The sequence below is a fragment of the Salmo trutta genome, chromosome 2 (assembly GCF_901001165.1).
Source record: "Salmo trutta chromosome 2, fSalTru1.1, whole genome shotgun sequence".
In the NCBI taxonomy this organism is placed as follows: Eukaryota; Metazoa; Chordata; class Actinopteri; order Salmoniformes; family Salmonidae; genus Salmo; species Salmo trutta.
In genome coordinates, this window is record NC_042958.1 from 60,630,187 (window position 1) to 60,651,169 (window position 20,983).

General features: G+C 40.8%; 2 protein-coding genes across 5 annotated transcripts in view; both read right to left on the minus strand.

Annotated features, from left to right (window-relative positions):
* Positions 1-239: 239 nt before the first annotated feature.
* On the minus strand, positions 240-13,737 carry ube2ib (ubiquitin-conjugating enzyme E2Ib). 4 transcript variants are annotated; one of them, XM_029709426.1, is made up of 7 exons: positions 13,650-13,737; positions 2,371-2,450; positions 2,093-2,176; positions 1,770-1,842; positions 1,323-1,432; positions 1,151-1,230; positions 240-1,024 (listed from the first exon to the last, which is right to left on the minus strand). In XM_029709426.1, exons 1-7 carry the CDS (start codon positions 13,720-13,722, stop codon positions 961-963), a joined length of 564 nt encoding a protein of 187 aa, XP_029565286.1. In that variant the 5' UTR covers positions 13,723-13,737; the 3' UTR covers positions 240-960. The 4 variants fall into 4 exon arrangements, with proteins under 4 accessions (XP_029565286.1, XP_029565279.1, XP_029565263.1 ...); XM_029709419.1 differs by having other exon boundaries at positions 13,633-13,737; XM_029709403.1 differs by lacking the exon at positions 13,650-13,737 and adding an exon at positions 12,192-12,325.
* Positions 13,738-19,042: 5,305 nt separating this feature from the next.
* kctd5b (potassium channel tetramerization domain containing 5b) overlaps positions 19,043-20,983 on the minus strand; it is a 37,084-nt gene continuing 35,143 nt past the window's right edge. The window contains exon 8 of the mRNA XM_029709479.1: positions 19,043-20,409. The gene's annotated coding sequence lies outside the window, so the exon portion shown is untranslated. The remainder of the gene's footprint in view (positions 20,410-20,983) is intronic.

Sequence of the window (20,983 nt, forward strand, 5' to 3'; positions counted from 1 at the left end):
TTTAGCATAAATAAAAAGTGAAAATATACTGTATCTTGATCATTATCATGTAAACAAAATATGTGATGTTTTACTATATCATGATCAAACATGTTTTAATAAACCATCTGTACAAAATATGGTATAGTGTCTTAAATGGTGTTTCTTGGGGGGGGGGGGGGTCCAGCTATAGCTGTTACAACATTTCTATGCCAGCATCTGTTAAAACACCAGTTTTACTGCGAGACAAAGTATAACAATGGCTTTATAGAAACTGTTTATTTAGTCTAACACGTACATGAACAAAACATCCTATAAACAGAGTTTGATACAGAAGTAAGCCTACCTGCATTGAGACGAGGCCATAAAAAATAAAAACATTGCAAACACTACAAATAACAAAAGAAAAAAGACAGCCAAGGCAACAGATTTTATATTACAGCATGCTGAATAGAAAACCTGCATAAGAGAATCAGACCGAGCATTCTAGAGAAACTAGTGAGATAATACAGTATAAAAAGTGCCACTCATTATACAGCAGTTGAAATACTGACATTTAAGTAAATTGCTAATTTTACACAATTAAAAATCAAGGAAAATACACCAGGGGAGGTTTTTTTAAAGGAAAAATGTAACAAAAGACAAAGACAACCAAAACGTTCTCTTCCTCAAAAGAAGCTTATTGAGTCGATGGCAAAACCGGTACCGTGCTCTGTCCCTCGCACCACAAGACAAGTAATACGGCTAAAAAAGGAAGCGGCCGGGGTGCTAGGGCTCCCATTTCATCCCAGCGCCTGCCACACTCCAACCCAGAGGTTAAGAACAAAAAAAAAAAAGGAAAAGAGGATGGCACAGAATGTATCAGTTTTAAATAGAAGTCCTTAAGCAAGTCCCGATGTGAGAGGGGCACATTCATAGAGAAAGAGAGGGGAGGTGATCCGTGTTTGACCCATTCCTTCTGCTGAAGCCAAGCCTTCACCATTACGAAGGGGAGAATTTTTTGGCCTGTGCTCGAACTCTTTTTTCATATTCTACTCTGTTTTGGCTGAAAAGAAAGAAGGGTTTAGTAAAACAACAGAAAGATCAGAAACTAGTGTCATTTCCACCATATCCCTATCCAAAAACAACACGGCAAACAGGAAGGCATCCCTTCGATACTAGCAGAACTCACCAGTAAATTGTGTATGCCTCTGCTTGGGCTGGATCCTGGATATTTGGCTCATTTAAGAGTTCCTGTATTCCTAATAGGATCTGTAAGAAATGACAGAACATAAAGATCACATTAGTTGGGCATAGCCATTTGGTGGCTATAGCTTGTAAGTCGATACCCAGCATATTCTAACCTGCTTGATGGTGATGGCAGGTCTCCAGTCCTTGTCCTCCTCTAGAATGGATAGGCATACTGTGCCTGACGGATACACGTTAGGATGGAAGAGCGGAGGCTCAAATTTACCTATAAAATAAAAATCAGTAAAGTTCAAATAGAACTAATCTCATGACCTAAGGTCTGTTCCAATACATCCTTCCTACCTTTGTGATCACCTGATCTGACTGAATTGGTGAAAAAAAAAAAAAACCTAGCTTACACCTATCAAATTAGTGTCAGATCAGTGACTACGTCAAGGAAGAGGGAAGGATGCATTTTTCAAGTATTGGGCCCGAATACTGAGCTGTTCCCAATGTTCTGTATTATGTTTCCCTCAGGAAGAGTAGCTGCTGCATGAGGAACAGCTAATGGGGATTGTAATAAGAAAAGAAAAAAACAGAAGACTGGTTAAAAGGAAACTCACACTTTGGGGGCGAGGAAGGATAGTCATCCTTGAACAACATCCGCAGTTTGAACAAGCCTCCTTCCCATGGGGTCTGGGGAAGAGTCGTAAGTGTTTATAATCGATCACAAACACTTGCAGACTATGAAGATCAAGGATGAACTATGACCCCATCCTAGCATTCTTTGGTTTCATACAAGATGTCCACTTCATAGTGTTGGTGCAAAAACATTTATTGAAATGATCTACTACCAACTACGCACAGGCGGAATGCTATAAACAAAGTCACTTGGCACCTCCACTTTGAAACTGTATTGCATGTGTAGATAAATGGCTGTGCTTACCCCCTTCTTCCCAGGAATGGCACATTCCCAGTTCATCAAGTTCATGGTTCCATCTGGATTTTTCGTCGGCACAGCCACAAAGCCCTTAGATGGAGTTGCATCAAACAGTAAGAGTGAGATTAAGCAAAAAAATAAACCTTCATTTCAAAGCTCTTGAATAATGGATAAAACACTTCCCCCAATCCCTATCATAGTTAAATAAAAGGATTATAAAAAATAAGAAAAAAAAGTGTACTATTAGAAATATAAAAAGTCTACAACTACACACTGCTACTCACAAAAGGGTGGTCTTTCCGCCACGCTTTGCGCTCCTGAGCAAGCCGGCTCAATGCAATGCCTGACATGACTGGTGGGCTTTCTGAAACAGCAGAGGTGACAAACATGTGTGCTTTCAAAGACGTGTACATACATGTTATCTAATTTCTTAGGATTGTGTCATTATTGCATACACCAATTGTACAACACATTAGGAACACCTGCTCTTTCCATGACAGACTGACCAGGTGAAAGCTATGATCTTATACCGACGTCCCTTGTTAAATCCATGCCAATCAGTGTAGATGAAGGGGAGGCAGTTTAAAGGAGGATTGTTAATGCCTTGTCTATGTGTGCCATTCAGAGGGCAAATGGGCAAGGCAAAAGATTTAAGTGCTTTTGAACGGGACATGGTAGGTGCCAGGTGCACCAGTTAGAGTGTGTCAAGAACTGCAACGCTGCTGGGTTTTTCCACGCTCAACAGTTTCCCGTGTGTATCAAGAATGGCCCACCATACAAAGTACATCCAGCCAACTGTTAGAAGCATTGGAGTCAAAATTTGCCAGAATCCCTGTGGAACAATTGACACCTTGTAGAGTCCATGCCCTGACAAATTCAGGCTGTTCTGAGGGAAAAAGGGGGTGAAACTCAATATTAGGAAGGTGTCCCTAATGTTTTGTACACTCCGGTGCACAAAGGTACCAAACGCAACAAGATTCCTGGAAGGCTAAAAAAGTTGATACCTGGTTTACAAAGTCTAGCCTAAAATCAGTCAAATTTAACATGCTACAGTTTATCAGGCATACAATGTGATATAACCAAAGATTTTTGGTATTTTATAAGATAAACATTTTCCAGAATCGAGAAAGCAGATTGTATTGCCATTACCAGGTTAGAAGAATCGATGGTGCCGGTTTGTATTGGGCTTTCCTGTAACATCCAGTAATGGACACCAACAATCTTTGGTTATATACTGCTCAAAAAAATAAAGGGAACACTTAAACAACACATCCTAGATCTGAATGAAATAAATAATCTTATTAAATACTTTTTTCTTTACATAGTTGAATGTGCTGACAACAAAATCACACAAAAATAATCAATGGACATCCAATTTATCAACCCATGGAGGTCTGGATTTGGAGTCACACTCAACATTAAAGTGGAAAACCACACTACAGGCTGATCCAACTTTGATGTAATGTCCTTAAAACAAGTCAAAATGAGGCTCAGTAGTGTGTGTGGCCTCCACGTGCCTGTATGACCTCCCTACAATGCCTGGGCATGCTCCTGATGAGGTGGCGGATGGTCTCCTGAGGGATCTCCTCCCAGACCTGGACTAAAGCATCCGCCAACTCCTGGACAGTCTGTGGTGCAACATGGCGTTGGTGGATGGAGCGAGACATGATGTCCCAGATGTGCTCAATTGGATTCAGGTCTGGGGAACAGGCGGGCCAGTCCATAGCATCAATGCCTTCCTCTTGCAGGAACTGCTGACACACTCCAGCCACATGAGGTCTAGCATTGTCTTGCATTAGGAGGAACCCAGGGCCAACCGCACCAGCATATGGTCTCACAAGGGGTCTGAGGATCTCATCTCGGTACCTAATGGCAGTCAGGCTACCTCTGGCGAGCAAATGGAGGGCTGTGCGGCCCCCCAAAGAAATGCCACCCCACACCATGACTGACCCACCGCCAAACCGGTCATGCTGGAGGATGTTGCAGGCAGCAGAACGTTCTCCACGGCGTCTCCAGACTCTGTCACGTCTGTCACGTGCTCAGTGTGAACCTGCTTTCATCTGTGAAGAGCACAGGGCGCCAGTGGCGAATTTGCCAATCTTGGTGTTCTCTGGCAAATGCCAAACGTCCTGCACGGTGTTGGGCTGTAAGCACAACCCCCAACTGTGGACGTCGGGCCCTCATACCACCCTTATGGAGTCTGTTTCTGACCGTTTGAGCAGACACATGCACATTTGTGGCCTGCTGGAGGTCATTTTGCAGGGCTCTGGCAGTGCTTCTCCTGCTCCTCCTTGCACAAAGGCGGAGGTAGCGGTCCTGCTGCTGGGTTGTTGCCCTCCTACGGCCTCCTCCACATCTCCTGATGTACTGGCCTGTCTCCTGGTAGCGCCTCCATGCTCTGGACACTACGCTGACAGACACAGCAAACCTTCTTGCCACAGCTCGCATTGATATGCCATCCTGGATGAGCTGCACTACCTGAGCCACTTGTGTGGGTTGTAGACTCCGTCTCATGCTACCACTAGAGTGAAAGCACCACCAGCATTCAAAAGTGACCAAAACATCAGCCAGGAAGCATAGGAACTGAGAAGTGGTCTGTGGTCCCCACCTGCAGAACCACTCCTTTATTGGGGGTGTCTTGCTAATTGCCTATATTTTCCACCTGTTGTCTATTCCATTTGCACAACAGCATGTGAAATGTATTGTCAATCAGTGTTGCTTCCTAAGTGGACAGTTTGATTTCACAGAAGTGTGATTGACTTGGAGTTACATTGTGTTGTTTAAGTGTTCCCTTTATTTTTTTGAGCAGTGTATAAATCACATTATTTGGCAACTATAGCAAGCATAAACTGTATCCCTTGTAGACTGGGGTTTGACATTTATGGAATTAGCAATTTAGCTACTTCCATCTCCCCTCTTTACATCCTTAGAAACCTCCCAGTGTGTACTGTAGGCTTTTAGTTTTATGCATCCAAAACTCTGGTCCTTGCGGGCTGCATGCTAGTTGTCATGCATTTCGTAGCAATAGCTAGCTAGCGAGCTAATGTTACATCGCTTTAAAACATGGCAAACAGAGTAAACCAGCCTTTGTTATGAAGGGGTAAGATAACGTACTAGCTAGCTCAGCTCATTAGGCATATGAGTTGTACTCTTCAAGAACCAATGGGTAAATGGAGAGCAACAGCTAAGTATTACGGATTGCACATTTCCTTAACTGACACCTTGGGGTTAGTAATCTAGTCTGATATTGTCATTGACTCAGCACAGCTATCATCATAGTGATATTACTGACTGATCTTTGACTCGTTCTGTACGAAGAACAAATCGTTCGACACATTTTGTTCATTTGAGTCACTAATATACTGAACAAAAATATATAAAACGCAACAACGTCCCACGTTTCATGAGCTGAAATAAAAGATCCCAGAAATGTTCCATACCCACTAAAAGCTTATTTTGCTCAAATTTGTTAACATTTCTGTTAGTGAATATTTCTCCTTTGCCAAGATAATCCATCCACCTGACAAGTGTGGCATATCAATAAAGTGATTAAACAGTATGCTCATTACACAGGTGAACCTTGTGCTGGGGACAACAAAAGGCCACTATAGAATGTGCAGTTGCCACACAACACAATGCCACAGATGTCTCAAGTTGAGGGAGCGTGTAAGTGGCATGCTGACTGCAGGAATGTCCACCAGAGCAGTTGCCAGAGAATTGAATGTTCATTTCTCTACCATAAGCTGCCTCCAATGTCGTTTTAGAGAATTTGGCAGTACGTCCAAACCGGCCTCACACCCACAGAGCACGTGTAACCACGGCAGTCCAGGACCTCCATATCGAGCTTCTTCACCTGTCAGATCATCTGAGAAGAGCCACCCTGACAGCTGATGAAACTGATTAGTATTTCTGTCATGGCTGTGCCCCTGCCCAGTCATGTGAAATCCATTGTAATAGGGCCTAATGAATTTATTTCAATTGACCGTTTTCCTTATATGAACTGTAACTGAGTAAAATCGTTACATTTTTATTTTTTGTTCAGTATAGACGCGGTAAACAGGTCAATCGAACTAGACCAAAACAATGGAATTACCTTGGAAACGTGTCGGGGAAAGATCGAGTCTCCTCATTGTCCCCAGAGCAAAATGTGCCTAAATTTATGCCACACTATGTTTAGGTAAAAAGCAGAGTACAATGCTTGTATGGAGGTCAACCCAAACACATGTTCATGTCATCCTTACCAATCAACTGCATTACAGGCAAATTAAATTTGACTACCACCACCACCTATTTCTGTATGCTAGCTATACTAACCAGCTTATACAAACGGGAGTAAGAATTTAGGAGTCCCTTCTTCTAAACCTGAAAAAGAGACAACTTCTACATGTTACGCAGCGAAAACAGCCAAATCGGACTTGTGCATTTGGAAAGTATTCAGACGGTGACCTTTTCCACATTTAGTTACATTACAGCCTTATTCTAAAATGGATTAAATAAAACAAACTCCTCAGCAATCTACACACAATAGCCCATACTGATGAAGTCAAAACAGGTTAGTAGAAAAGTTAGCAAATATATATATATATATATATATATATATATTTATATATATAAAAAAAACAGTTATTTACATAAGTATTCAGACCCTTGCTATGAGACTCAATTGAGCTCAGGTGCATCCTGTTTTAATTTATCATCCTTGAGATGTTTCTACAACTTGATTGGAGTCCACCTGTGGTAAATGCAAATTTATTTGACATGATTTGGAAAGGCGCACACCTGTCAATATAAGGTCCCACAGTTGACAGTGCATGTCAGAGCAAAAACCAAGCTATGAGGTCGAAGGAATTGTCCATAGAGCTCCGAGACAGAATTGTGTCGAGGCACAGATCTGGGGAAGGGTACAAAAAAAGTCTGCAGATTTGAAGGTCCCGAAGAAAACCATGGCCTCCATCACTCTTAAATGGAAGAAGATTGGAACCACCAAGACCCTTCCTAGAGCTGGCCGCCCGGCCAAACTGAGCAATCGGGGGAGAAGGGCCTTGGTCAGGGAGGTGACCAAGAACCCGATGATCACTGACAGAGCTCCTCTGTGGAGATGGGAGAACCTTCCAGAAGGACAACCATCCCTGCAGCACTCCACCAATCAGGCCTTTATAGTAGAGTAGACACTTCTCAGTAAAAGGCACATGACGGCTTGCTTGGAGTTTGCCAAAAGGCAGCTAAAGGACTCTCAGACCATGAGAAACAAGATTCTCTGATATGACGAAACCAAGATTGAACTTTTGGCCTGAATGCTAAGCGTCACGTCTGGAGGAAACCTGACACCATCCCTACGGTGAAGCATGGTTTGTGGCAGCATCATGCTGTGGGGATGTTTTTCAGCGGCAGGGACTGGAAGATTAGTCAGGATCGAGGGAAAGATGAACGGAGCAAAGTACAAAGAGATCCTTGATGAAAACCTGCTCCAGAGCACTCAGGACTTCCGACTGGGGGCGAAGGTTCACCTGCCAGAAGGACAACGGCTCTAAGCACACAGCCAAGAAGACAATGCAGGAGTGGCTTCGGGACAAGTCTCTGAATGTCTTTGAGTGGCCCAGCCAGAGCACGGACTTGAACCCGAACAAACGTCTCTGGAGACCTGAAAATAGCTGTGCATAGACGCTCCCCATCCAACCTGACAGAGCTTGAGAGGATCTGCAGAGAAGAAATGGGAGAAACTCCCTAAATACAGGTGTGTCATATCCAAGAAGAAGACTCGAGGCTCTAATTGCTGCCAAAGATGCTTCAACAGTTCTGAGTAAAGGGTCTGAATACTTGTGATTATCCCCCCCACCCACCTCTTTTTTTGGGAAAAAAAATGTCTAAACCTATTTTTAAAAAAAACCCATTTTAGAATAAGGCTATAACATAACGTGGACAAAGTCAAGGGGTATGAATACTTTCCGAATGCACTAAGTAACCACGTTGTGGGCCGGTTAGCACACGTAAATCATGACGGGTTTGACCAATATCCACTTTCTTAGATCAGATTTGTTGAATGTACAGCAATCTGGTCAATGGAACGTCTGTGGATAGGTTAATATAATAGTTTAAACTGCTTACATGCTTTGCAAGAAAAACTATTTCCTTAATAATCCTGGCTACTGATGGGACTTTTGATAAATGCAGAAAATTTCCAATCAAAATAAACTTTCTACCACAGTGACCATGTCATTTTTGCAAATACTTTTTGATTCTGAGTTCGGACATATACATTGCGACTGAAATTATTTATAAGACGCATACTTCCAGTTTCTCAAAATCACTTTACTCGCGCATAAGAGGGAGGCTTGCGCTACCCGGTGCCGGTACATGCGCAGATCTAATAAACCGCTGGAACACCAATGAAATGTCCTAATAATTCTAAAGATAGCTCAGAAAGCCAGGTGTTTTAATTGGCGTATGCTTACTTCGATTATGACCTTACACCGATTAAGATAAGCAGAGTAAGGTGTTTACATGACTAATGCCATACTCTGCCTTCTCCCATAATCAGTTTAATATTGACTTATTAGTACACATACTCATTGGGTGTTTCTTGAAATGCATACAACCGTACTCCGAGCATGCACATTGGAGCACGGGAGGGTCAGCGTTTTAGTCCAAATCAAAGTAGGCAAAACAAAGCACGAAGGGCACTTCTCAAATGCGCACTCTGTTTGTACATATTTTGAAGCATGTGTCGACGCAAGCTTCACCGGAAAGTGTGCAAAAAAATAATGCAACCATGTAAAAAAATATTACACATTTCTTGAAATCAATGTCAGACATTTGAGCTGAAGCGAGACAAAATATACTCCGATTTCAGAATGAAACATTGCCTAGTCACATCTCATATGTTGCCTGACTACAATATTTTATCTTGATATGTTAATTAATAAATACCAGCTGTGTTAATTTTGGCATGTTTACCTGCCTACGTATCGCAAGCCCATAATAAGGCAATAGAGCTACCTGATAGCCACAAAGAATTGTTAGCTTGCTACCCACAAAAGATTGGCATCTACCTTGAATAACATTAGTTGAGGGCTCATTTTTGCCTGTTAAACTACCTGGTTAGCTACATTATGATTCACATACTTTTAGTGTATGTGGACACCCCTTCAATTTAGTTGTTTCAGCCATGCCTGTTGCTGACAGGTGTATAAAATAGAGCCATGCAATCTCCATAGACAAAACATTGGCAGTTGAATGGCCCTTACAGAAAAGGATGCCACCTTTCCTACAAGTCTGTTCATTAAATGTCTGCCTTGCTAGAGATGCCCCAGTCAACTAAGTGCTGCTATTATGAAGTGGAAACGTCTAGGAGCAACAACAGCTCAGCCGCGAAGTGGTAGGCCACACAAGCTCACAGAAAGGGACCGCTGAGTGCGGAGGCGTGTAAAAATCATCTGTCCTCAGTTGCAACACTCTACCGAGTTCCAAACTGCCTCTGGAAGCAACGTCAGCACAATAACAGTTTGTTGGGAGCTTCATGAAATGGGTTTCCATGGCCGAGCAGCTGCACACAAGCCTAAGATCCCCATGTGTAATGCCAAGTGTTGGCTGGAGTGGTGTAAAGCTCACCGCCATTGGACTCTGGAGCAGGGGAAACGTTCTATAGAGTGATGAATCACGCGTCACCATCTGGCAGTCAGAGATTAATCTAGGTATGGCAGATGCCAGGAGAATGCTACCTGCCCCAATGCATACTGCCAACTGTAAAGTTTGGTGGAAGAGGAATAATGGTCTGTGGCTGTTTTCATAGTTCGGGCTAGGCCCCTTAGTTCCAGTGAAGGGAAATCTTAATGCTACAGCATACAATGACATTGTAGACAATTCTGTGCTTCCAACTTTGTGGAAGGCCCTTTCCTGTTTCAAATTGACAATGCCCCCGTGCACAATGTGAGGTCCATACAGAAGTGGTTTGTCGAGATTGGGGTAGAAGAACTTGACTGGCCTGAACAGAGCCCTGACCTCAACCCCATCGAACACCTTTGGGATGAACTGGAACGCTGACTGAGTCAGGCCTAATCGCCCAACATCAGTGCCCGACCTCACTAATGTTTTTGTGGCTGAATGGAAGTAAGTCCCCACAACAATGTTTCAATATCTAGTGGAAAGCCTTTCCAGAAGAGTGGAGGCTATAATAGGAACAAAGGGGTGGGGGGGGACCAACTCCATATTAATGCCCACGATTTTGGAATGAGATGTTCGACGAGCAGGTGTCCACCTACTTTTGGCCACGTAGCATAGCTAGTTTATCATTATTTGGCCAGGTCGCAATTGTAAATGAGAACTTGTTCTCAACTTGCCTACCTGGTTATTTATATATATATTTTTTTATTTTTTATTATGAAGTAGAACATTTGCTTGCGTCATCTCTACTGTTGCGATTGTCCTTGCTGGAAGAAGGTTCAGTGAATGTGTAAGTCCATAGTCAAGTCAATAGGGTACCTGTCAAGCTAGGTAGCCACAAAGAATTGGTAGCTAGCTAACTACAGAAAATGTATATCTACCGGGCATAAGTCATTTTTGCCTGTTGAAATACCTGGCTAGCTAGATTACTACGATTCATATATCTAGCTGATCATTATCAAGTAAAACATTTGTTTTGTGTATATCTTGTTTAGCCTCTATTGTTACCATTGTCCTGGCTGGAAGAAGGTTCAGTGAATGGGGAGGTGCAGTGTGAGGTAATACAGTAGGGCGAGTGCTCCTCAAATGTAATGTTTTAATGCGTTCTCCACACGCTCGTCCTCATAAGAACATACTCAAGAGAATGTCCTTGGAGAATGCACTTGGAGCATGAGTGTGGAGCACGGTAGTGTGCATGTTGAGAAACACCCATTAACTCATTTACCATCTATGCCCAAAGCATGCAGGAGCCCCTACCTGCAAATGATAAACTGAAAACGCAAAGAACAATGACTCTACAAGCTTCGCGTTCACCATAAGGGGTTTATTGAGCGGTCATTTGTGACAGACTTGTAAAAGTGTGCTTTAAAACAATTTATATTTGTTGATTACTATATACACAAATACAATTTGATACATTTGAAACAAGGACTATTTGTGGCCGCAATTGGACTAGATTGTTTACGACTCTTGGCGAAATGCATTGCTTGACTGCCGTGAGGGTGATAAACACTATCATTCGCAATCTGCAACACAAACGATTCCTTTCGGGTATCTTTTATTGTTGTTGCAGAAACTCATTGTGTGCATGTTTTGGTTCTACAAAACATTCAATAATTAATGAGTTGCATGTATTCTTACACATGAGATCAATTAACAGTTATAACCATGTATTTTTGTTATGTTATTGCTGCAGCATGATTTATTTTACCGTTGTTGGTCGGAGGATGTCTCCGGAGCAGCGCGTATTAATCCTTCTACTATAGTAATAACGGCCAGCAGGTAAACGAAAACCAAAATGATCGATTCACTCAAACATCATGACTCGTCAGTTAAAAAAATAAAAAAAACTCGTTCAAACAACGCAAAGTCGAATAGTTAGCGAACTGCACATCACTAAGTTACATCATAGCTAGCTATTAGCATAACATCCGGCTGTTCATCTGTACCAGCAACAAGTCCAGCATGTTTGAGCAAAATCTCTCTGGTCCGCTTGTGTTTAAAACACGTTAGAAGGTAGCTAGTTATGTCAGCGACTATAGTGACGTTAGAAAGAAATTACTCAGAGCAAGTTCCGAGACAAAAACTGGCCAACAACATGCGCAAGTACCCTGGCTATTTGTGGCGCGCGGCTGGCAAACTGAAAAACCATAGACTTGCGCACTTGTCGTTGATTTTACACGTCGTTGTGGCAACGAGACTCGTTCTTCTCATCTGAAGCCATACATATTAGTTGCCATGTTGGTCCGCTTGCCTTGGCTTAAAGCGGAACCTCAAACGAATTTGCAATACCACCCATGACTGAGCAGGACAAAGAACCTAGGGCTTCCCAAACTGGCGCACATTTATGCATCAACCAACTAGCGAAAATGGCGCAAACTCAGGCAGATAGTAAAGCTAACCTCGTATTGCATAAATACAAAATTGTTGGGCGACATTCGCTTACCTTGCTGTATGGCTATAATGACTCGTACTATTTAACTGTATGAATGAATCGTCTTTTAATCAAGAAAAACCCCGGTGAAGTTTCCCTCCTGAAAAAGCACCCGTTCCTGTCCGGCCTAAATAACAGGACCAGTGACATAGGCAACCTCCCAACCGCCTGAAAATATTTATAATTAATTGGGGGTTATGGAGAGATTGATGTACCATCACCACGTTACTAGTTTGTGTTAATTGAAATAACTGACAATTAAGTGGCTACAATGTTCACAATGTGGTCTGCATTGATTTGGGCACAATTTGCATTCTTAAAATGACAGTTGATGAACATGCATTTATTATTATGTACCATCATGTAAGTTATTCAATATGTGCACAGGAATTGGATAATAATTTTAGACATAGTCATATTCAATGTAATATAACAAATAAGTGCAAACAGGCAATTTTGTAGACGACTAAAAATTTAAAGGAGCAGCACAATTTTTTTCTACCTGTTACCACAGCCACAAAGTCAAAATTGCCTATATCCTAAACATTTGAGAGAGATCGTTGAAGATTGACGTCGAAATTGGATGTCTATGTCCTGAGGACCCCTTTTTTTTCTCTTCACATTTTATTAATTTAGCAGATGTTCTTATCCAGAGTGACTTACAGGTGCAATTTAGGATTAAGTGCCTTGCTCAAGGTCAAAGCAAAACATTTTCCACCTAGTTGCCTCTGGGATTCGAACCAGCAACCTTTCAGAGCACTATTACCGTCAAGTAGGATTGGATTTTGCTAGGTGGCAGATTAGTGAACTCCAAAGACTCTTGATCAGAAGGTTGCATGTTCAATCCCAGTCGGGCACTGTTTTTTTCTTTTTCACCATATCCCAAACCTTAACCATTCGGAATGAGGGCGCAAATGTAACTCTTAATTTAGAAATAGGGTTGCACCAACATGGATTAACTCTTAAACTGGATTAAATCAAGGTTTATCTATTAATTTTGTTGCGCCAAATGTTAAACCTAGTTTTAAATTAATCCTAGTTAAATTAAATCCTTCCTCTAATCTAAATTTAGTTTTAACTTTAAGTCTGTTGCTCAATTAATACAAAAATATATATACATTTAGATTGGAGATTAATTCTAAACTGCCACTTTAGGTGGTTTAACTGATAAAATGGCAGCATGTTTACTGTGGAGAGACCAAAACGAGTTCCTCAGAGAATAATTAGTGACAGGTTGAATCCTGGTGAGTTTTATGATAATTAACTCATTATTAGTAGGCTATTTACGTGGCCATTTTGCACAACAATTGAATTGGGGTTAATGATATGCCCAGCCTTGGTTCGAATGATGATGTTATGCAACATGTAACGGGCCTGATAACAAAAACATTCTAGTGAAGTAACGTTAGCATGAACGTTAGTTTTAACGTGCATTATAGGAATTTATATTTACCAGTTATTTATGCTTACTAAATATTGATGGGTCAAATTGTCCGTCGTCATCATAGGGGTTATGGAGAGGGTACAACTGCTGGGGAATCATCTCGCATATTTTCTGGGCGATAGGATTAATTCCCTTGGACGGAGGCCCCCTCCGGGTCCGGTCTGAAATAGCCCCCGCCTCACATTTGCCGCATCCTTTCTCACTTTTGCTTAAAAAGAAATTCCATCAAGCTTTCATCCGATTTGGGTCCTTCTTCTCTTCAATCCGTGTTGAGCCATTACATTTGTCGAGTAAAATGGCTCAAGTGTCCTTTTTGACAGGAGTGTTTGTGTCATTTTATCCTCCAGTACGTTACAAAATTCCTCCATCAGCTCCGACAGTAGTTTTTTTTTTCATAAACTTTTTTCATAAACGGAGAAATTTGAACTTCTTTGACGTGCCACGATCAGGTGGCTAGAGGACAAATAATACATGGTTAAATAACGTTAGGTAATGACAATAATAAATAATATTGTATGCTAGCTAGTTTGGTTTAGAAACTAGCTGGCTACAGGAGCTAACGAATTCGTTTTCTGTCTAGTACTGACAAATAACGGATTTTATTTCAAATCAGCCAACCCATGAGAACCTTTCACGATGGAGTTGCAGTAGTTCTAACGTTACATTGTTATTATTTTATCAAGGAACAGCAACTTCGTGGCCTCATTTGTCAAGTAGGCTAGCTACTTCGTTTCAACTCACGAAATACCTCATATATTGGTGTAACATGTCACTAATCATAGTTTAAAACCGTTAATCATAGATTTACTGATCCAGATTTAAATGAAGTGGTGCAACACATCACTCGTTTGGAGAACGTGGATGAACGTCTAAATTGTGCAAATTCATGAAAACAACAATTAGCTTTTTGCTCTAAATTTAAGATTGGAGTTAGGCATGAGGTTAGCAGAGTGGTTGGTAAAATTTGTTTAAAAAAAAAATCAGATTGTGTAGAAATAGGCGGGGTATATGACTTTGTGACTGTGGTAACTAGTGACGACACAGTACCAGCATTTTCAAATAAATAACACTAGAGGGCGCTACTTGTTTACGTTTACTGTATCAGTTCACTGTATCAGTTCAATTTGGTAAGAGTGACGAGCAGGTCTGTCGTTGTCTGTCAATAAATGTGAAGAGGCCATCATTACCTGAAGTTTGATAATTGCTCTTTTGAAACTATTGGTTTATTTGAATATGATTACAACACAAGGTGCTATGAAGTTTGGATGATCATTATTTTTCCCTCTCCAGGTAAGACAGACATTGTGTTTTTGTACAGTGCCTAATTTGAGTCAGATCCTGCCCGAACAGCATCCGGCAACTCTGTTTTGGACAGTGTCCTTCCGGAACCCATTTTCTAGGATCCGGTACCTCTTGTGGCATGAAAAATAACTATCACTTTTGGCAATGTACAAATTATAAATCAGAGTTGGGCTAATTCAAGTTGACTCCTCCGTAATTCTCCTGGCAGCCCCCTAAAAAAAACGTTACGTGAAAACGTGCCTGATGTGGTGAGAGAGAAGCGCGCCTGTACCTCGCACAGAACTAGAATGAAATTCACTTTATATGATTTCTCTCTACTCTGATAGACTTGAGCCTGCAACTCTCATATTATAGCCGCGCGAAGGGTTCTGGAGGTGCCGCAGAACCCCTGATAGTGTTATACATTTGCTCCTGTTTGTTCAGAAAGAAATGCAATAATTCGGAATACGGTCAAGCTTTTTTTTTTGTGCCTGTGCTGTGGATTGTGTAGCCCAATCACGAGTCGTGCCTACAGTCGGGAACGCGTGGCAAATCTGTCAGTGAACATCATGCAGCCAAAACAGGCCTTTCACAATATTTCAAATACAGTCGCGGGAAAATAGTTTGGAAAGCAAATTGATCCTGCTGAAAAGACTAATCTGCCAGTAAGGCCATTCTACTGCCAATGTTTGTTTATCAACTTCCAAATAGGCCTATTGAGCGAACAGCATTGTTTTACCAAGTTAAACAAGACAGAGATAAGCTTTTGGCACGAGCGCATCGGCCATCGCCGGTGAATGTGCTGAGCCTCATTTTCCGTGAGTCAGTGAAACTGGAAAGCTTTTTAAGACTATAATTTCCTCATATTGTACAATGCGTGTCACACACACGCCGAGGTCTATGCTATTGATGGACTGAAGGTCGTTTTTATTGATCTCAGATTGTAAGTGTTAAAGTAGCCTGTCATTTCGATAATTTGTTAGGTATAAATGGAATATTCTGCTAGTCTCCAGTTATCTAAAATGTAGAATTGCACGAAATGCGTTTATAAAAAGGCCACATTTTCCCCGAACACTAGGCTACACATTTTTACCGATGTGTGCAACTTCCACAAGCGCCTCTACGCCACTGATCTACGCCAGTACGCAAAAACATGACAAAAAGCATTCAATGCTTTATTATAAAAGGAGATATTTTTTCCCCTTCTCATGCGTACTGGTACTTCAGAGCACCCAGGGTCATCTCGCTCTCCGGCTCATTTTTTGTTCCAGCGCCTCCAAATGTACAAACTAAGCACTGCTTTTGACACTAGTGACAGTATTAGATACGTTTTAGGACTCTTTTTGTTGCCTCGTCTTGTCCCCTTGTCCCCCCCAACGGTGTAGTTTTAATTTGAGCATTTTATTGACGTATTGATGTACGCTGATTGAAGTATTTATGTACAAAGTCTTACAAAAAAATCTGAGTGCGCTGCTACAAACTGTATAAAAAGAACAGAGATACACATGTGAAATGCAAACCATTTTATTGAAGTTAACCTATCCAAGACAATACATCTATCCCAGTAACATTTTTACATTGCATAAAATCATGGTAATAGTCAGAAGTGACAGGTGTAGTGATATGACATCATTCTGATAATTATCTTCGATATCAAGAGCATTATAATTCTGATTGTGGAACAAGTACATTCCATCAACTCTGGAATAATAGGCCTGTGTGTGACTGTCTTCGATCATGCGTTACAGTGGACTGTGATGAAGTAACCAGCTGACTCTTCCCAATATACTGGGAACTTGCATATCTTACAGTACAGACTGGATACTTTGCTGCACAATTTTTTTTCTTCATTAAAGTTAAATGACCATGGCATGTAGTCTAGCAGTGTGTAAAATGGTGCTGCTGAAGAGGTAGTGCAGCCAGCCACTGTGATGCTGTTATACAGGTCAAGACCAAAGTACACAGACTGCTAAGATTAAGATGGAACCAAGCTAACTAAACAAAAAAAAACTACAAATCTCACAGCAACAGTACTCATGAGACCGACACTAGTCTCCTCAAGCTGACTGAGCTAGTCACCATTTTTCACAGAATCAATTTCACAGGGGAAAAAAATAAGATTGTCTCCAGCACTTTCTCGGTTAACGCAGAACTAAATTGTTACGTATATTGGTCAGTACCATTTACAGTTGAAGTCGGAAGTTTACATACACTTAGGTTGGAGTCATTAAAACTCATTTTTCAACCACTCCACAAATTTCTTGTTAACAAACTATAGTTTTGGCAAGTCAGTTAGGACATCTACTTTGTGCATGACAAGTAATTTTTCAAACAAATTGTTTACAGACAGATTATTTCACTTATTCACTGCGTCACAATTCCAGTGGGTCAGAAGTTTACGTACACTAAGTTAACTGTGCCTTTAAACAGCTTGGAAAATTCCTGAAAATGTTGTCATAGCTTTAGAAGATTCTGATAGGCTAATTTACATAATTTGAGTCAACTGGAGGTGTACCTGTGGATGTATTTCAAGGCCTACCTTCAAACTCAGTGCCTCTTTGCTTGACATCATGGGAAAAACAAAAGAAATCAGCAAAGACCTCAGAAAAAAAAATTGTAGACCTCCACAAGTCTGGTTCATCCTTGGGAGCAATTTCAAAGCGCCTAAAAGGTACCACGTTCATCTGTACAAACAATAGTACACAAGTATAAACACCATGGGACCACGCAGCCGTCATACTGCTCAGGAAGGAGACCTGTTCTGTCTCCTAGAGATGAACGTACTTTTGGTGCGAAAAGTCCCAGAACAGCAGCAAAGAACATTGTGAAGATGCTGGAGGAAACAGGTACCAAAGTATCTATATCCACAGTAAAACAAGTCCTATATGGACATAACCTGAAAGGCCGCTCAGCAAGGAAGAAGCCACTGCTCCAAAACCCCATAAAAAAGCCAGATTACGGTTTGCAACTGCACACGGGGACAAAGATCGTACTTTTTGGAGAAATGTCCTCTGGTCTGATGAAACAAAAATAGAACTGTTTGGCCATAATGACCATCGTTATGTTTGGAGGAAAAAGGGGGAGGCTTGCAAGCCGAAGAACACCATCCCAACCGTGAAGCACATGGGTGGCAGCATCATGTTGTGGGGGTGCTTTGCTGCAGGAGGGACTGGTGCACTTCACAAAATAGATGGCACCATGAGGGAGGAAAATTATGTGGATATATTGAAGCAACATCAAGACATCAGTCAGGAAGTTAAAGCTTGGTCGCAAATGGGTCTTCCAAATGGACAATGACCCCAAACATACTTCCAAAGTTGAGGCAAAACGGCTTAAGGACAACAAAGTCAAGGTGTTGGAGTGGCCATCACAAAGCCCTGACCTCCATCCTATAGAAAATTTGTGGACAGAACTGAAAAAGCACATGCGAGCAATGATGCCTACAAACCTGACTCCGTTACACCAGCTCTGTCAGGAGGAATGGGCCAAAATTCACCCAACTTATTGTGGGAAGCTTGTGGAAGGCTACCTGAAACGTTTGACCCAAGTTATGCAATTTAAAGGCAATGCTACCAAATACTAATTGAGTGTATGTAAACTTCTGACCCACTGGGAATGTGATGAAAGAAATAAAAGCTGAAATAAATTACTCTATTATTGGCATTTCACATCCTTAAAATAAAGTGGTGATCCTAACTGACCCAAGACAGGGAATTTTTACTAGGATTAAATGTCAGGAATTGCAAAAAATTGAGTTTAAATGTATTTGGCTAAGGTGTATGTAATATTCCGACTTCAACTGTATGTATACGTAGTCTGTCCACAAGAGATTACCAGCTCTAACATTGAAGTGGTAGCAAACCACTTGGAAATATATACGTTAACATAACTATTTACATGCATTTAAAGTCTATCTAGAGTGGGGCGTGCTTGTTCCCTTTTCTCCAGTCAAACAAGTCAATGTTTAGGTAAGTGGGGAGTGCAAGATCGCTGGAAGGCTTCAGAATACTATAGCAAATGTAAACATAGCCTAGCTCTGTCAAAACACACTTATTTAAATTGAACCTCTGCAGATTTCATAGTTTCCACTTTAAAAGCCCTTGTGTGTGTATGTATGTATGTATGTATATCAAAAACATGCATCCAATCACCTTTAATGATATAAAACTGTTTGTTACATGGAAAGAGTGTGTGTAAAATTAGTTGTGGGTCAATATATATGTTTCCTGCTGCACATACAGAGTGCGTGTGCCCGCAACCAGAAATGTTTACTTATCCCGGACACTAAAAGTTCATGTATAAGCGGCACGTAAGACATTGGATTTGGTCATCACTGGGAAAAGGAAACACTATCAAAAAGTTGAGCAGTACCGCATCTCCGGTCAGAAACAATTCTCGGTATAAAAAGTCTCCTGAAATGCAGCATTTACCCTTAAAACAGTGTTGCAGTGTAAGGAAAGCAATGTACACATCCTCCAACTAGAGCTTGGAATGCTGTAGTCTACACAATACAAAAATGTCTCAAAGAATGTGTAGCCTTTCAAAACCAATACATCTTTTTACAACATAACAGTCAATGTCTGAGCCCAGGTATATTGCCCACATTATTGGATATCAAAAGATTTCAGGTGTTTTCTAAGTAAAACAGCGCATCAACCATTTGAACCTTGATTTACAAGTCTTAATATGCAGAGACCCATGTACAAACATTGCAAAACTCAAGTTATCAATTTAAATTGTCAAGACTTTCTAGCTATGATCCAGTACAACAACTTACATTTGAAGTTGTGTTTAACTATACAGTGTACAAAACGTGCAGTTTAACAGTTAAATATTAAATTGACTTTTTAGATTATGCACATCAACAACCCTAAGGATATTAACATATATTCCTTCACCGTTACCTTCAAAACATTAGCAAACCCCAACCTCAAAAATATCTTAAACCCCTAAATAAATGCTTTAAACAGAAAGTCCCATCTAAAATACAGAGGACACACCAGAAAAGGAAGCATTAAACTCGTTTGAAAACAAAATGAAGAATCCCTGTCTCTTTTGCGACCAATTTCTCAATAAGTATGCTTAACTACCTTCTACTACTACTACTGACAGTACAGGTTTTAGCAGTTTATGCTTGATAAGAGATTGATCATCATAAACCCTTACAAGATCCTGGAGTGAGAAGGTAACAGAAACTCAAAAGTAGCCCCTGAGTGAATCATTGGCCGTGTATGACCATGGCCATGTTTTATAGCATAAAACATTATAATTCATCACTTTTAGTTAGAAGAAATTTGCCACTAATTCAAAAATGGTCCAGTTTAACCTTACATGCACACAGTCTCTAGACTTATTTACATTATAAAATAAAATGGAGGAAAAACACAAACAAATGTACGTCCCTCTTAACAGTCTTCTCCGTTGTGTGACAGGTTCTTCCTTGTCAAGGATATGTTTGCATCGTTATAGAGCCCCACAGTGGAGGTGTCGTAATACCCAGAAAACCTGGCGGTTAAACAGGGAAATGGTTTCAAATCGTTTTCACACTAATCATTTTTCCCCATAGGTGATTTTAGAAACACTTAAAATAAAAGGGCCGTGTTTTGTTTAGGCTTGATGTGATGTTTTGATAACCATGCAAATCCCTCTTGGACAAGGTGACTTATCAAGATAGTCGGTTCTATTTCCCCTCATATTCAAAAATGCTAATTAGCATCAGAGTAGACATCATGCAAGACTACAAATCCCTACAAGCTCCTGCATGTCATTTCTAGCTGAAAACCTTTGCTAAACAAGTATTGTGTCAATTTAAAACTTGCACAAGACAGTTCACAGAATAGTCAAGTTTAAGACATTTTCCCAATTTATTACTACATTCAGCTATCATTAGATAGTTAATCCAGGGACTCTTAGCTTTGCCTCGATTCAGCAGTCTCATCCAGATCACCATCGTATTTGTTTTTCTTTATGATAGCCACATTAGTAGTTAGATTTAAATTTTTTCGTGGGTAAATATATTGATAAAAGTAATCTTGTCCTAGAGAGATTTACACGGTTATCAAAACATCACCCCAGTGTA

What these genes read in the sequence shown, in the direction of transcription:
- ube2ib (XM_029709426.1), bottom strand. Translation starts at nt 13,722, where the DNA reads ATGATTCCCCAGCAGTTGTACCCTCTCCATAACCCCTATGATGACGAC. An exon ending in TCCTTCCTCGCCCCCAAAGT is followed by an intron (nt 1,433 to 1,769) that starts GTGAGTTTCCTT and finishes TTTATTTTATAG; the next exon opens with GTAAATTTGAGCCTCCGCTC. An exon ending in CTGCCATCACCATCAAGCAG is followed by an intron (nt 1,231 to 1,322) that starts GTTAGAATATGC and finishes CATTTCTTACAG; the next exon opens with ATCCTATTAGGAATACAGGA.